Below are 17,200 nucleotides of genomic sequence, written 5' to 3' on the forward strand. Positions count from 1 at the left end.
GCGAAGAAAACCTTGGAAAAGGAGGATGGAGGGAGGACATTTATCTTAGCACTAGGCCACCTGGCTTGTCCTCCCATATTTCCATACTGTCTCTATGGAAAATGCATTCTTATGCCCCAAGCCACAAAAGGATCCAACCTGTAGCTGGTTGGCTATTATATTTCAAGTGCTGATTTAGTCTCTGCATGAGACTGGGCATACACAATGGCCAGGCACTCTGCTGTGTCTGAGGGTACTCATGAGACCAAAATACAGCCCCAGACTTCAAGAGGTAGTGACTTGGTATGGGAGAGGAGAACCCTAATTCAGTATGCAGAAAGGAGGATGGGAAGCATCCCGGAGGAGGGGACTTTTTAAAGAGTGTTGTATGACATGGATTAGGTTGTGGAAAAGGAAACTGATGAATGGAATTAATGAAAAAGGAAAACTTAGTGCTAAGGTCTTTTGCTTTTGGCAAAGGTAGAGTAAAAAGAGACTAGATTTATTCTCCTGCCTGAAAAACCAAACAGTGGCCAAAGTATATGAGATAACAGTTTTTAAGACACTACTTATCAGATAACCAAGGAGAGAGATGCCTGAGAGATGGGAAACAAGCTAGGCAAGTCTTCTGATTGCCCTGGCCTCCTATCTTGAGAGAATTTCAGGCCATGGCATGGGGCAAGAGACCCCAGTGGGAACCCAGTGGACTCCCAGAGTTGAGGAGGTAGATCTGTAAGTCCGTGGAGACTAAAGCTGCTAAGGTTTGCAGGAGAGAGTACCAGAGAGGAGAGAGCTGCTCAGAGAGAGATGTTAGACACCAGCAGAGGGCCGCTCCTGAATGTTCAGCTGAAGACTGATCAGCACAGGCACGTGAGAAAATAGTGAAGGTCAGGCTGAGGAAAGAACCTCCCAAAAGGAATCCAGTTCACAGTGCCCAGTGCTCATCCAAAGCTGGAACCAGTGCCTGTTCCCATCAGCCAGACTGGAGAACCTTATGACTCACAAGGCACTGGAAGAGTGCACGAAGAGTCTTGCATCAGTAGTGGGAATAATCAGCTCTAGAGAGAGCACTGCATCAGTCATGTCTAACATATTTGTAGAGCAGAACCAGAAGGATCAAACAGCTCCCAAGTGACTGAGTCCCAGAACAAAGTTCGAGAATGTGTTTAGGAGTGCAAAATTAACTAGCACCCAACTAGGTTAAATTACAATGTTTGGAATCAAAGAAGATATTACTGGCCCTCAAAAAACTGAGAATGAATGATTCATAAGGTGGAGATAACCAGTTGAAACCACCGTAGATCTGAGGCAGAAATTAGAATTAGTGAACAAGAACATTAAAACAGTTACTGTAACTATGTAAGTTCCAAAGTTCAAAGAGAGACATGGAAGATATAAAAACTAAAACCTCTAAACATAAAAACCACAATTCATGAGATGAAAAATACATGGAAGGATTAACCATAGATTAAACATCGCAGAAAGAAAAGTTAGTAAACTTGAAATACAAATGAGAATTAAAAAATAAAAAAGATCATTGTATCAGTGAGCTGTGGGATAATATCAAGTAGCTAATATGTGTGCAGGTGAAGTTCATAAAGAAGAGGAGGGAGAGGTTGAAATAGAAAAAATATTTGAAGAAATGATGACTAAACAAATTCTAGATTTTATGAAAACAGTAAACACAGAGACACAAGCTCAATAAAAAGCAAGCACAAGAAACACAAAGACAACTGTATCAAAGCCCATCATAATCAAATAGTGGAAAACCAGTGATAAAGAGAAACTTTTAAAAGCATCCAGAAGAGGGGGAAAGGCAAGCTGGGAAGAGAGGAACAAAGATAATGGTTGTAGCAGATTTCATGTTGGAAACAATGCAAGCAGCAAGACATTGCAGTCACAGCTTTAAAGACCTGGCAGAAAATAAACTGTCAACCTAGAATTTTATACCCACCAATTATCTTTCAAAAATGAAAGTAAAATTTTCATCTACACACAAAATGTGGACGAATTCATTACCAGCAGACACATACTACAAGAAATGTTGAAGTCCTTCAGACAGAAGAGAAATGATACCAGATGGAACTCTGTATCTACACAGAGGAATGAGGAGTGCTGGAAACAGTAACGGGATGGGTACACATGTAAGATTTTGTTCTTATTATTTATATCTCTTTAAAAGATAATTGATTGCTTAAGTAAAATAAAAAGAACATAATGCGGTGCTTGTAGCAGATGTTAAAATGAAATGTATGGCAAAAATAGTACAAAAACCAGGAGGGGAGAAATGTAAATATAGTACTTGAAGGCTCTTCTACCATACCTGACGTGGTATAATATCACCTGAAGATAGATGTGATAAGTTAAAGATGTATCTCAGAAACTCTAAAAAATATTGAAGTTACAAATCAAATTCGGAGAGTTATACTTAATAAACCTACAGAAGAAAGTGGAACCATAAAAATATATAACTGGGGCACCTGGCTGGCTCAGTTGGTAGAGCATGTGACTCTTGATCTTGGGGTTGTGAGTTCAAGCCCCATGTTGGGTATAGAGATTACTTAAAAATAAAATCTTTTAAAAAATATATACAACTAATCCAAAAGAAGGCAAAAAGATGGAAAGGGAGTATAAAGAACAGAGGGACAAATATAAAACAAATAGGATGGCAGACTTAAACCTATATCGATATATTGATAATCACATTATCAATTATGTATATCAATCATGTATAATTACACATATATTGATAATTACATTAAATGTAATATACATTGAATATCCCAGTCAAAGATCATATAAGGCCAAGATAGGTTGGATGAAAAAGCAAGACTCAATTATATGGAGACTACAAAAATGCACTTTTTAAAAAAGATTTTATTTTTTATTTGAGAGAAAGATAGCACAAGTGTGGGGAGGGGCAGAGGTAGAGGAAGAGGGTGAAGCTGACTACTCACTGAGTGTGTAGGCTGACTCAGGGCTCGATCCCAGGATGCTGAGATCATGACCTGAGTGGAAGTCAGACACTTAACCAACTGAGCCACCCAGGGACCCCAAAAATGCACTTTAAATACAAAGATACAATAGGTTCAAATTAAAAAGATACAAAAAGATACAGTGTGTTAACACTAATCAAAAGAAAGCTGGGGTAGCTTTGTTCATTTCAGACAAAGTGGACTTCAGAACAGAGAATATTACTAGAAGTAACATAGATCAAGAGAACATGACAATCCTAAATACTTACGCATCTAGAATTTCAAAACACATGAAGCAAAAACTGATAGAACTGCAAATACAAACAAATGACCATATTTAGAGATTTCAATATCCCTCTCTTAATAATTGATGGAAGTAGAAAATTGGTAAGAATATAGATTCTGAGAACACTACCAACAACTTTGAGCTGACACTTAATAACTCTACCCACAAAATGGCAGAATACACATTCTTCTCCTGTGCACATGGAACTTTTACCAAAGTATACCATATCCCAGGCCACAAAATAAATCTCAATAAATTTAAAAGGATTTAAGTCATCTAAAGTATGTCTTCTCACAACAAAAGAGATTATAAGAAGATAAAACTCCAGGTTAGTATCTCTCACGAACATCGATGGAAAAATCCTAATAAAAGTTTTAGCAATTTGAATCAATATTATAAAAAGGATAGTGCATCTTGACCAAGTAGGGTTTATTCTTGGAAATGCAAGGTTGGTTTAACATAAAAAATCAATCAAGGGCACCTGGGTGGCTCAGTCAGCTAAGCATGCTAACTCTTGATCTCAGCTCCTGTCTTGATCTCTGGGTTGTGAGTTTAAGCCACATGTTGGGTTTCACACTGGGCATGGAACCTACTTTTAAAAAATCAATGTAATTCACCATATTAACAAGCTAAAAAAGATTACCTAATGTTTCTTTTAAAAATGCAAGGAAGGCATCTGAAAATTCCATGTTCATCCCTCATTAAAACTCTCAGAAAATTAGGAATCAGAAAGAACTTCTTCAGTTTGATAGAGGCTATTTTTGTAACTAACATCATACTTAATGGTAGAAGACTGAATACTTTTCCACCATGGTCAGGAACAATGCAAGAATGTCTGCTCTCACCTCTTCTATTCAAAATTATACTGGAAGTTCAAGCCAGCAGAAAAAGATAACAGAAATAAAAGACATCCAGATGGGAAAGAAAGAATTAAAACTGTCCTTTATTTGTAGATAGAACATAATCATCTAGAATCTACAAAAGAGCTACTAGAACTAGTAAATAATTTAGCATGTTGCTAAATATATACAAAATTCATATGCAAAGTTCAATTTTATTTCTACGTAATAGCAATTAATAACCAGAAATTGAAATAAACTCCATTTACTCTAGTACAAATATACAAAATACTAAGAGATAAATCTGACAAAAGATGTTCAAGACTTGTACACTGAAAACCACAAAAAATTGCTGAGAGAAATGAAATAAGACCTAAATAAATGGAGAGCTATCCCATGTTCCTGGTTTCAAAGACTTGATATTGTCAAGGTGTCAATTCTTCCCCAATTGATCAATGCATTCCCAGTCAAAATTTCAGGAGGAATTTTTCTAGAAATTGAAAAATTAATTCCAAAATTCATATGGAAAATGGAAAGGACCTAGAATAGCCAAAACAACTTTGGAACAGAACAGTTGTTGGACTAATACTACTTATTTCAAGGTCTACTATATAGTTCTTGTCATTAAGCCCCTGTGATAACGATGCCAAGGGAACAGAAGATCCAGAAATAGACTCAGCCTATAACCTAGAGTGACAAAAGCAGATAATCGTTTGTCTGTGGTTGGCCGAGTGGCACAGGATGGGAGGGAAGAGCACCTAGAAACACAAAAGCTTTGGGGAGTGATGTATGTGCTCATTATTTTTATTATCGTGATATTTTTATGGGTGCATACATAGGTTAAAACTTTTCAAAAGGTATACTTCAAATATGTAAGTTTACTGTTAATTATACGTCAATAAAGCAGCTGGAAGAAACTTAGTGCAGCTTTCAAGTTGCACAGAAGAATAAGAATAACGAAGTAATAACTAACGTCTACGGAGAACAAGGAGGAGCCAGCACTGTGCTAGCATCTCTCCCTCTACCTGTCCTTATTTTATTCTCCTAACAACCTGGTCAGGCAGGTGCTGCTTTTAGCCCCTTTTAGAGATGAGGCCACGGAGACTCCATGACTTTCCCAAGCCAGTAAGCCATGGAGCCAGGATCTGAACCCAAGGCATTTGGTTCCAGAACTGGGGCTCTGAACCACTGTAGTAGGTGTTGCTTAAATGTCTTGCCTTTGTCATTTGCAGGCGAGAATCACAGAAGGAGCCACAGCTGAGGGACTTTTGTCAGCAGTCCATAGCGAAAACGCTAGTGAAATGGAGGTAGGGTCTTTGTGCTGGAGAGGTTCACTGCTCTCCACTGAGTGCTGGCGTGCTCGTTCCTCCTCCAGGCTTCCCCGCCTCTCTCTACCAGCTCAGAGCTGCCACCTTCTTTAGCACTCACTCCACAAAGCCTTCCTCGATGAGGTCTTCCTCCACTGAGAAATCCTTTATTTGTTATCCCTTGTACAGCTTGGTCCTAGAAGTTATACTGTTATGGATTCAGGCCAAGGGGTGGTAGCATCTTCCTCCAGCTGCCACCCCTGGGGCACTTCTTCTTCCTTTGTTGGTTTCCCTTCTCCCTGCCCACACTTTCACATGTGGTCCTTTGTTGAACCTCCTTGGTCTGCTGCACTGGAGTGTGCCCTCTGTTTCCTGCTAGAAACCCAAGGATTCAGGTCGTTTGGCAGGGTTCTGTGGACTCTGCTTGGGATTTTGAATTTTTCCTAAGGAGCAGAGGAAGGCTTTGAAAGTTTTAAGTGGGACATTCACATGATCAGACGGTCTCATGCCCCAGTGGTGAGCCCAGTTCTGAGCTTTCAGTGGATTCCCCATCACCTCTTCTAGACTCATGAGTCAAGCTGAGAAGTCTGGAGAGCCCTTGAAGGAACAGGAAGTCAGGTCATCTCCATGGAGGTCCTGGGAGGACCATGTTAATGCAACACTAATCCCAGACATCAGAATTCTGAGAGAGGGCCAAATTTTGGTACCCCTTTCTTCTCCAGATTCTGAACAATTAAGAAGCCTACACAGAAGTCAGCTAGAGATAAAGGTGCCACTTGATTTTGGCTAACACTGAACTGGAGAACAAAGCTTGGACCTGTAACAAGTGGATTTCCTAGTTCCGCCTGCTGAATTCAGTGTACACACCTGGCTGGAGGCAGACTTCACCGTTGGAGCAGGGTCTGCCCTCCTGGGCTAAGTGTGTGGAGGACAGGAGAATGCATGCAGTCAGGAGCAGGATGTGCTGCTAGGAAGAGAGTGCATCAGGCAGGCCAGGGTCCATTTTCTGAATCTTACTTTAGCACCTGCCGGGGGACCCTGCCTGTGTCCTTCTGGCACTGCTCATTCCTCAGCACCTGAGGACAAGGACTTCAGGTTCCTGGTCTTTCTCTGGCACTGTGCCTGCAGGCGGGTCAGAATCTTTGGGAAGCAGCCATCTGACAATTGCTGAAAGTAGTTGGAGAATCAGTACCCCAGTTTCTTTACCTCTTGGGTGGGACAGCTCTGAGATGTATTCTCTGGAGTCTCCTAAGGATCTCAGTGAGATTGAGTGGGACATTCTGCATTGGTGTCTTTCCCTTCCTTGCCTCTCTTCCCCACTCTCCTTGCAGAATTTCCTGGCATCACTCCCCAAATAAACTTAGCTCAGAGTTTGCTTCTGGGGACACCCATGCCAGGGCACTGACTCCTCAGGCTCCGGGGAGGAGAGAATGAGGCAGGGAGCAGAGGGTGAGGCATGCTCTATTTCTAAGAGGTAGCTATGCCTGTAGGGGCCCAAACCAGAATGTGGATGTGGAGGAGGGGACAGGATGTTCCCTGCTGCATTAGACATACTGGACCCCCAGAGGGCATCCGGGTCAACAAGGTGGATTGATGTCCTATGTTTATCTCCTTTCCCTTCTGGAAAAAACCACGGAAATGACAGTAAAGCAATAAGAAGGGCACAAATCCACAAAGACAACAAGACTAAGAGAGGAGATATTGGAAGGTGAGCCCTTTCAAAATGTTGAGAATGAAGAAAATCGATGGAGGAGTTTACACTGGCTTAACACGGCGGAGAAAGGAGAAGGTCCAGCACCACTGTGAGGGGAGGGACTAGCAGAAAGCAGGTGACTTCTCCTTCTGTGTCCACAAAAGGCCCAGGGCCTGGGCTTCTGGAAGGCAAGGCGAGGACCAGGCTGAAGTGAGGGGTCTGACAGTCTGCTATGCAGTGCTGGGGACACTAGAGTCCCTACAGACAGCACCTGGCTTGTCCGCCATACTCAAGCGTAACAACTAGATGACCGTTTTTTGGATGGATGGGATGGAAGCAGCTCCAAATTCAGGTTCAGCCCGCACTGTGTGAGGCTGTGTAATGGGGAAAGACAGAACAGACAAGTGGAACTCTCCATTTCAAATGGAGAAACCCCTGTCCTCTCCTCCCACCGTGTTCTCCAAATGCCAGAAGCCAGGTCTTTGTATTAGTTTTTTATCACTATGGTAACAAATTACCATGAACTTAGTGGCTTAAAACAACATAAATGTATTATTATACAGTTCTGGAAGTCAGAAACCCCAAACTAGGGGTGCCTGGGTGGCGCAGTCATTAAGCCTCTGCCTTCGGCTCAGGCCGTGATCCCAGTGTTCTGGGATCGAGCCCCACATCAGGCCCTTCCACTGGGAGCCTGCTTCTTCCTCTCCCACTCCCCCTGCTTGTGTTCCCTCTCTTGCTGGCTGTCTCTCTCTGTCAAATAAATAAATAAAATCTTAAAAAAAAAAAAAAAGAAACCCCAAACTAGTGCTAAGATCCAGGTGCCGGCAGGACTCTGTTCCTTTTGGAGGCTCTAGGGGAGAATCCCTCCCTTTGCCTTTGTCAGCTTCTTTTTTTTTTTTTTTTTTTTTTTAAGATTTTATTTATTTATTTGACAGAGATAGAGACAGCCAGCGAGAGAGGGAACACAAGCAGGGGGAGTGGGAGAGGAAGAAGCAGGCTCATAACGGAGGAGCCTGATGTGGGGCTCGATCCCATAACGCTGGAATCACGCCCTGAGCCGAAGGCAGACGCCCAACCGCTGTGCCACCCAGGCGCCCCTACCTTTGTCAGCTTCTGGAAGCCACTTGCATTCCTTGGCATGTGGTACCTTCTTCCATCTTCAGAGCTGGTAGCATAGTATCTTCCAGTCTCTTGACTCTGACCCTACTGCTTCTTTCTTTCTTTATTTATTTTTAAGATTTAATTTATTTATTTGACAGAGAGAGAGTACTAGAGATAGCAAGCACAAGTGGCGGGCAGAGGGAGAGGAAGAAGCAGGCTCCCCGCTGAGCCGGGAACCCAATTTGGGGCTCCATCCCAGGACCCTGGGATCATGACCTGAGTCGAAGGCAGCCACTTAACCGACCCCTGGGGTCACGACCTGAGTCGAAGGCAGCCACTTAACTGACTGAGCCACACAGGCACCCCTTGCCTCTTTTTTATAAGGATCCTTCTGATTATATTGGGCCTACCCTAGATAATCCAAGATAATGTCCTTGTCTTAAAATCTTCACTTAATGACCTCTGCAAAGCCCCTGTTGCTCTGTAAAATGCACAGGTCCTGGGGATTGGGCCATGTACAGTCTGCAGGGACCACTGTTCTGCCTATCACAGTCTCCAAGAGATTGAGCACATATTCAGAGACATGGAGGTAAATACCAAAGAAATGAGAAAGTTGAAAGGGCTAGCCAATGGGAAGAGGAATTGGAGGGACAGGGGACTCCTGATTTTCTTCATAAGGTTTTAGTGTTGATATTATTTTAATGTTTGCTGTATTACTTTGATTTAAAAGAACACTGGGAAGGATCTCAGAATGAATCATTTTCCTCTAACTGAGCTATAACATCTTCTTAGATGCCCCTGAAATGAAACGGGAAGGTCTAACAGTAGCTTTCTGGGTGGCTCCCGCCGGTTGGACCCCCTGAGCTCTACCTCATCACCAAACTGCCCAAACAGTCCCAAGATCCAAAAATTCTTGTAGCACAAAATCACAATGAAAACACTTTGGGAGACAGGTATTTTGCTTATGGAATTGATAGGTATATACTACTACCACACTCTAACTTCTACCAGTGTTGCAGTTGAAGTATGGATCCTATGTGAAAGACCAACGGAAACCATTCATTTTCTGAACTTCACGTGAGGACTTCTTTCAGTCCCTTTATAAATCTTGAATATCTCATTAAGAACATCTCATTAAGGGGCGCCTGGGTGGTTCAGTCGTTAAGCGCCTGCCTTCGGCTCAGGTCATGATCCCAGGGTCCTGGGATCGAGCCCTGCATCAGGCTCCCTGCTCGGTGGGAAGCCTGCTTCTCCCTCTCACACTCCCCCTGCTTGTGTTCCCTCTCTCTGTCAAATAAATAAATTAAATCTTAAAAAAAAAAAAAAAGAACATCTCATTAAAACTAGGCCTGGCTCAGGATAATTTGTTTCAGGTGAGACTGTCACATCTGTCCTAGGGAGACCGTATAATGTAGAGAGGATGCAACCAGTAGCCCATTAAATTGCAGAAAATGAATAGGATTCCCACTCAGTTCCTCCTGTCTCCTTGCTGTAGGACATAGAAAACCTCAGTCAGCAGTCCACTATGGGTGATACAAATGGCTCTGTCAGCTGTCTGAGCTTGGCATCCGTTTCACTGCCCGAGCAGACCAGTGACTTCCGCCCCATCTACAAGGGAGCCTCAGCTGCTTTTTGTATTCAGCTCTTTTGTATTGAGGAGAAATACGAAGCAAGGCAAGTACTGATCCCAGGTTGTCTATTATGGTAAGACTTTTCTTATGGCATTGGTGGCCTCACATTTTAATCTTATGGAGCTCATGGTATCTAAACCTGGCCTCACATCCTAATCCTGTTTTGTTTTTGTTTTTGTTTGTTTTGTTTTTTAAGCATGGAATTCTGGGGCCCAGTCCCAGAGGTTTCAGACCATAAAATTTGGGCAAGGGCCACAGAACCGGACTGCCCAGGTTTTGGCTCACCTCTGTAACAGTTGGGGATCTGGAAAATCATCACTTATGTAACTAGTGCTGCTCTCCATTCTCTAAAGTTTGCATTTGGGTAGGGGGAGGCTTCGGATTTAGGTGGTTGCTTGTCTGGAGTCTTTTGGTTGCAAGTATCAGAAAATCCAACCCAAACTGGTTTTTGAAAAGTGGAATAATTGCTTCATATCACAAAGGATAAGTCCACTGGTGGGACTGATTTTCAATGTGGCTTGATTCAAGATAACCCCATCAAATTCCAAGTTTCTCTCTCTGGGTCCTGCCTCTGGTTCCCTGCCACTGGCCCCATTCTCAGACAAATGACAGTCCCAAATGGACAGTGGGCTCAGGCTCTGTACCAGAAGCTAGTGAGAAGGACTTTGAGCCTGGCTTTCTAGCTCAAGCCCCATCGGACCTGATCAGACTGTGTGCTCATTCCTGAGCTGATGGATGGGGCCAGGCCAGCACATGATGACAGCTTAGTCCTTTGCCTCATTCTCTCCCCACATCCCAAATTTGGGCCTGAAGCCTCACCCAAATGTAATCTGAGAAGGGGGCCAGTAGAACACCAAACAACAATCCAGGGCAGCTGCTAGAAGGAGGAGGCAAGGTGCCAGACAAAGCCTGGGCACCCACCAGACCACTCAGTCACCCCACTTCCTATCCCCACGTGTTCAGTGCTTGCTGCCATCTATAGTCTGGAAGCGGACCTTTGACCTTGATGCCTAGATTCCACATCCCCTTTAGAACTCCCACTGACTCCACAATTTTATTCATAGAACAATCTGGAAGAGGAAAAGTTTTGCCCAAATTCATAGACTGGAAGGTTCAGAGTATCCTTTAGATGACCAAGAGTACTGCTGGATATTTCCTTCTTAGAGAATGTATTTTTTTTTAATTTTATTGTTATGTTAGTCACCATACAGTACATCATTAGTTTTTGATGTTTTGTTCTATGATTCATTGTTTGTGTATAGCACCCAGCTCACCATGCAATACGTGCCCTCCTTAATACCCAGCACCGGCCTAGCTGGATCCCCCACCTCCTCCCCTCTGAAACCCTCAGTTTGTTTCCCGGAGTCCATAGTCTCTCATGGTTCGTCTCCCCCTCTGAATTCCCCCCTTCATTTTTCCCTCCCTCTCCTAATATCCTCCATGCTATTCCTTATGTTCCACATATAAGTGAAACCATATGATAATTGTCTTTCTCTGCTTGACATATTTCACTTAGCATAATCTCCTCCAGTTCCATCCATGTCGATACAAATGGTGGATATTCATCCTTTCTGATGGCTGAGTAATATTCTATTGTATATATGGACCACATCTTCTTTATCCATTCGCCTTAGAGAATGTATTTAAACATACTCCCAGTCTCCCAACCTCACTTAGAATCATGTTTTACTTGTACTTTTTTCCTTTTATGTTTTCAATTTCTTTGGAAATCTTAGAAGTTGAAAAGGGAAATCTTTATTTTAGTTATATCGTAGACATCTAAAAAGCCTATAAACCCTTCTAGATTTGTTGTGTACATTTATTTTTCCCTGTGTGTTCAGATAGGATTGTGCTTTGAATGTGACTTTTGAATTTTTAGACAGAAATTCGATGATCCGTTATGGTTTGTCTGTGACTATACAACCACAGGTGGTCAGAAAATCTTTTGCATGTAAAAGAGAAAAAGATCAGGATTGCTTATAATATACCCACATCTCTCTGACAGCTCTAACAAAAAAGGGAGGGATTATGTCACAGAATGACTATTGAGCGTCTTTGAATGCACAGGTTATTAATTGCTATAATAATGTCTTTAGTTAATAAAAAAATACTTTATTACTGAAATATGAAGCTTATGACTTTCTGCAACTTGATTAATGTTCAGGTAGACACAAATTCTGACTAGTGGTTGGCTATCACTGCGTGGCAGGAAGAGAGCCATAAATCTCTCTAAATATATACTGATGCTGCATTTGCTTGCGGGTCAGTGACAATGCTCACTGTCTTGTTTACAGATCACTGGACTTTATGAATTTTGTCTTCAGTCTTTTTCCTGTAAGTACATGCTGAATTTTGAGTAATATAATTGATTTTGTAATCTAGAAAAGTTATAGAAAAGTAAAATGGCGTATTTGCTGTCCAAACATGTACATTGCCATGAATGTTGAGGTTTGAATTGCTTCTGTGTTCTGAAAATAAGGTTGAATGATATATCATGAACTCTTCAAAATATCGTCATGGCTGTTTTAATAGTTCCCTTTCAATGTCTAATTTCTTTTAAGGATAGCTTTAACAGTGTTTTATTAGAATCAAATAATTAATAGAATCCTGGTAGTACATGAAAATGTCAAAAACGACACAAAAGTGGATTAGACTGCCATATTACTTTAGAGCTTACATTGGCTCAAAGAATTCTGAAACCACTAGATTGCTTTTCTGAGAGTAGTAAAGTAGGAATTTGTGGCTGATTTTCTGGTGGTGTCACCTGACACAGTGCCTGACATGGAGGAGGCATTCAACCTACTATGACTGGTTTGGTGGATCGGCCTCAGACAAACAGACCAGAGCAAACAACATCCTCCATTCCTGTTCTCTGCCTCCATTTTTGGTTCACTGTTGTCAAGGGATGGAGAGTCTAATCAACTTCTCACTTGATTGGAGGGAAGAAAGTGGGAAAGAAAGGCAATTGAGGAAAAAATGGATTTTTATGAAGACTTTTTCCATGCCTCCCCTATCAGTTAAGTCAAGTCAATAACTAGACTTCTTCAGTTGGTTAATTACAAGCAAAATATCTATTGTCTTATTTTTCCTGATACTCTTTCTACTGAGGCAAAAAACAAGTATGGTTTAATTATGTTTCCTGAAGCCTATGTGAGCATAAGTTGTATTTCCTCATTTAGTTGATATAGTGAAGCCTTGCAGTAATGTTCTCCATTGTTTTTATAACTTTTGGGGATTAATGTTAAGGCATTTTGAAGCTCATAAAGCAATGTAGATTATCCTAAAGTAGGATTTACAAAGCTAGTTTCCCTCAGAGATGACCCAAAGTATTTTCCCTACATTTAAATTCACTCCCACTTTGAAGTCCCTGTAAAGGCAGATCTTCAGCATTGCAAAACCATGCTGGCTTTTACAAGGTAAAAGACACTTTTACGTTTTAATTCTATTTTATTTCAGGATATGAGGAGAGGGGAACAAACTACTTTTATTATTCATCCTTAAATCCTTCAAATCTGAGTCAAAGCAATTCATTATAGTCTCCTCCTCCCAGAGAAAGACCACTGAGACTTGGCACCCATTCCTTATTTTCAGCTTGAGTATTTCAACAACTTGACTTTCAAGTTCCCCAAAAGGAGCTGTGTTATTTTGCTAGAAAGAAGGAAGATAAGGTCAAACAATGATTCACTCCTTTGGTTTGCACAAACATCCCCAGGGTTTTGGATTAGCACAAGTAATGCCTTCACAGGGTTCAGGAGGAGGCGAGATCCCAAAGGGACAAATTAGCTCTGGGAAGAGCAGGCCACTCCTGCAGGCACCTGGCAGAGGGTCAAGTGGGATGTGTGGAACACAGATGGTCTAGGACAGCTCTGTCCGATAGACAACAAATTCGAGCCACATAAGTAATCTAAATATTCTGGCAGCCACATTAAAAAAAAAAAAAAGCAAAAAGACAGGTGAAATCAATTTTAATAATATATTTTGTTTAACTGAATATGCCCCAAATTTAACCATTTAACGTGTAATCAGTATGAAAAGTTATTAATGAGATATTTTACATTTTTCCCAGTGTTTGAAATCTAAAATGTATTATTACACCTGTAGCACATTTCAATACAAGCACTACATTTTCATCAGAAATACTTGATTTGTGTTTAGATTTCATAAAATTTACAGTTGAATAAGTAGATTCATATACCCAAATTGTTCCAACAAACATAAAACTTTTCTAATAACTGAATTGAGTATCAGTTTTTATATTTAAATTTTAAATTAATTAAAATGAAATAAAATTAAAAACTCAGTTCCCCAGTCACTCACATTCCCAAATGCCCAGTGTCCAGACATGGCTGCTGGTTCCCATATTGGGCAATGTAGATCTCAGGGGTAAGTGGAAGCTCTGAGGACATCTGGATCCTTATACCTGTTAACTAAACACACTTCCCAGGTTAAACACATTCTTAGATCTGTTCACCTAAATGGGATCATGTCATGATAAAATACAGACGTCCATTCATGTATAATACAGGATTTTAAAGAAGAAAAGGCCTGGAGCACCATTCTCTTATCTCAGAGTAAGGGGACCGGGGCTGGTGCTCTATCACTTAGCAAGCCTAGGGCCTTCCCTATGACACCACGCTGCCTCATGGCCTTCAGGGTGCAAGTGAATTTGCCAGCACAAAGGACCTTACTTTCAAAACTGACTTCCACAAAAGACCTATGCCAAATGGGTCCTATTGCTTACAATATTCATTTATTTAGGTTTCAGCCAGACTTGCAGAGATTTTCTCAGTATGCTTACAGTTCCTTATTGTCTTGAATTTCATATGATTACTTTCCAAATTATAGGAAAGTTGAACTTGAACACCCTGTCCTTTGCCCATTTTACTCCCTATTTTCTGTAGTGCTTTACAGCAGGAATTTGTTTAGTGATGAATGGTTTCTGATTCTCTTCCTGTGTGTCCTGGTTACTGAACATGTTAGGAGAAGAACTTCTGCATCATTTCTCTGCCGCACCTCACACCTGAGTTTGCCCTCATCCAGAACTTTGTGAAGATTGTCCCCTTCAACAACTGTACGCTGGAGCAGGATCTCTATGTCTTCCATCGGGCTGGATTGCTCAAGTAAGTGGACATACGTTTGGCTGAAAGGCAATCCATGAAATTAAACAAAGAGAATGGAACAAGGAGCTTGTTACCATTTTAACTTAATGATTTATTTTAAGAATTGTTTTATTGGTGGAGGGCTTGATCAAGTGATTTTAACCAATACACTTAGGGAAAAAGTCATATTGAGAAGTTACTTGTCCAGTCAGATATTTTATTGTCAATAAAAAAAATATGATACCAAAACAGAAAAACTGACACCGCCCCCCAAAATGGCCAGACTATTTACTTAGGAAGAAAAACAAACAGAAAACAATGGATATTTTAAAATCTTCAAACTTATCATTCATAGGGGAAAGGAAACCCAAACAAGAATGAGACATCATTTTTGATCAATTGGCAAGATCTGAAATAGGAAAGCATTCAGTTCTAATGAGACAATGTAGCAGTGGTCAGAATGTAATTGACATGAAATTTCCAAGGGCAGTTTGTCCAGAATGCTGTGGTGGCTCATATCCTTCAACCCTTAATGCCACTTCTAGAAATACATCCTAAAAACTGGTTGCAGAGATGCAAACAAGAAATTATATATAAGGATTAAAGATATTGGAAATACTCTAAATGTCCAATAGTAGGAGAATGTTTAAATATTTTATGGTAACTATATGAAGGAATTTTAACTCTGTTTGCAATTCATTTAAAGAATATTTAATGATTGGAAAATGCTCAGATCGTAACGCTAGGCTTATACTAGTATATAAAACAGCATTTCAATATGACCTAAATTTCTAGAGAAAGAAAAAACATGAATAAAATAGAGCAAAAGGAGACGTGCAGATGTGGTACTATGCTGTGCCACCCAGCCCCTCTTGTTGAGGACTAAAGAACTCACTTTCTGACTATGGGATGTGTGAGCACCAACAGCTTGAAGCTGGGGCCCCCTTGAAAGAGATTGCCCTGGACTGAAGAGAAGGGTTTTGCCCAAGTTTGCCCCTCCCAAGGGCGGCCTGCATCCAGTGACTAGTCTTGCATGTGGGGAGGGGGAGGAGACGCAGTATAAAAAGCCAGCAGCTCCCTGCCTCAAGGAGGGACAACTCTGAAGGGTCTTCCCAGGGCCAGAACTCCCAGTGGGATCAGCTGAGTGTTTGTTGTGACCCTATTGCTTGCAGTCTGACTTTTCCCTCTGCCCTGTCCTGCTTCTGTCCCTCCTTACAGGGGTGGAGAGTCCTAAGAGCGCACCCCAAAAAATCCCAGCCTATAGAGCTCTGTGTGAGGCTGCCTCCCAGGGAACCTGGCCTGCAACACTAGACGGAGTGAACAGTTGCCCCTGGGCGGTAGTAGGAGCATCTGGGATGATTTTTAATTCCCTTCTTTACATTGCCTAAAATTTGGAATTCTACACCCAACTTGCGTACTGCCTAGGATTCTTGTGCTGGCAAGTAGTAGAAACCCATCCGATTGGCTTAAGTAACTGGAGAATTTATTACCACACAGTCAAGTGACGAATCCAGTCAAGTGAAGAATCCATCCATCCAATCAATGGCGATGCTGGCTTCATAGAGGGTTTAGTTAGCCTTATTTGATCTGTCTCTTCCAGGTTGACCCTTCTCAGACCCATGCTTCCTCTGTGGTTGCGGGATGGGTGAGGTAGCTGTAGACCTTTTATCACTTCAAGTCCAATGGGAAAAGAGTGGTGGGTATCCTTTTCAGAAGCCCCAACACAAAAGTCTTTTGCCTCTCATTGGCTCAGATTGTGTCCTGTGTTGACCCATCACTGGACCAGAGGCTGCTGGTTGGCAACACTTAGGTGTGTTCCCAGAGCTCAAGAGTTGGAGGGGTGTATTGCCAGACAAAAATCTGGGGGCATCGCTGAAGAAATGGGCAGTTGAGCGGCTCCCCATAGCTCTGTTTCAGGATAGGACCATCTTGATCAATAGAAAATGAACAGTATATGTATGTGGTAGGAATACTATCAATACTTTGCATTTTCTGTAATTTACCCTTTTCAAGCTAAAGTCTTATGTGTGTAGTCTTATTCTTACAAGATATTATGGAGTTCACCAAACTGTGCATTTAAAATGGGTACATTTTACAGAATGTAAATGAGACCTCACTAAAATTGCTGCAAAATCTTACAAGAAAGTAGAGTAGTTTCAGAAAGCTTTCTCTATACTTAATATATTAGCCTTTTAAGTGAAGCTTAGAGAAACATCCTAAATGATCACTTTATATTTGGAGGCTGGCTAAATATTCCTTTGGCATTTTCATTTGGCACATTACTATGCAG

The 17,200-nt window shown here is 41.4% G+C and overlaps 1 protein-coding gene across 1 annotated transcript in view; it reads left to right on the forward strand.

The window, feature by feature from the left end:
* The window catches only part of CFAP61 (cilia and flagella associated protein 61), a 295,349-nt gene that overhangs the window by 84,583 nt on the left and 193,566 nt on the right, over positions 1–17,200 (forward strand). The window contains exons 10-13 of the mRNA XM_045805725.2: positions 5,312–5,386; positions 9,676–9,854; positions 12,106–12,145; positions 14,792–14,931. Of these exons, the coding sequence (XP_045661681.1) occupies positions 5,312–5,386; positions 9,676–9,854; positions 12,106–12,145; positions 14,792–14,931 (434 nt within the window). The remainder of the gene's footprint in view (positions 1–5,311; positions 5,387–9,675; positions 9,855–12,105; positions 12,146–14,791; positions 14,932–17,200) is intronic.

Source organism: Ursus americanus, chromosome 22, assembly GCF_024610735.1.
Source record: "Ursus americanus isolate L20-20 chromosome 22, mUrsAme1.1.p, whole genome shotgun sequence".
NCBI classification, from domain to species: Eukaryota; Metazoa; Chordata; class Mammalia; order Carnivora; family Ursidae; genus Ursus; species Ursus americanus.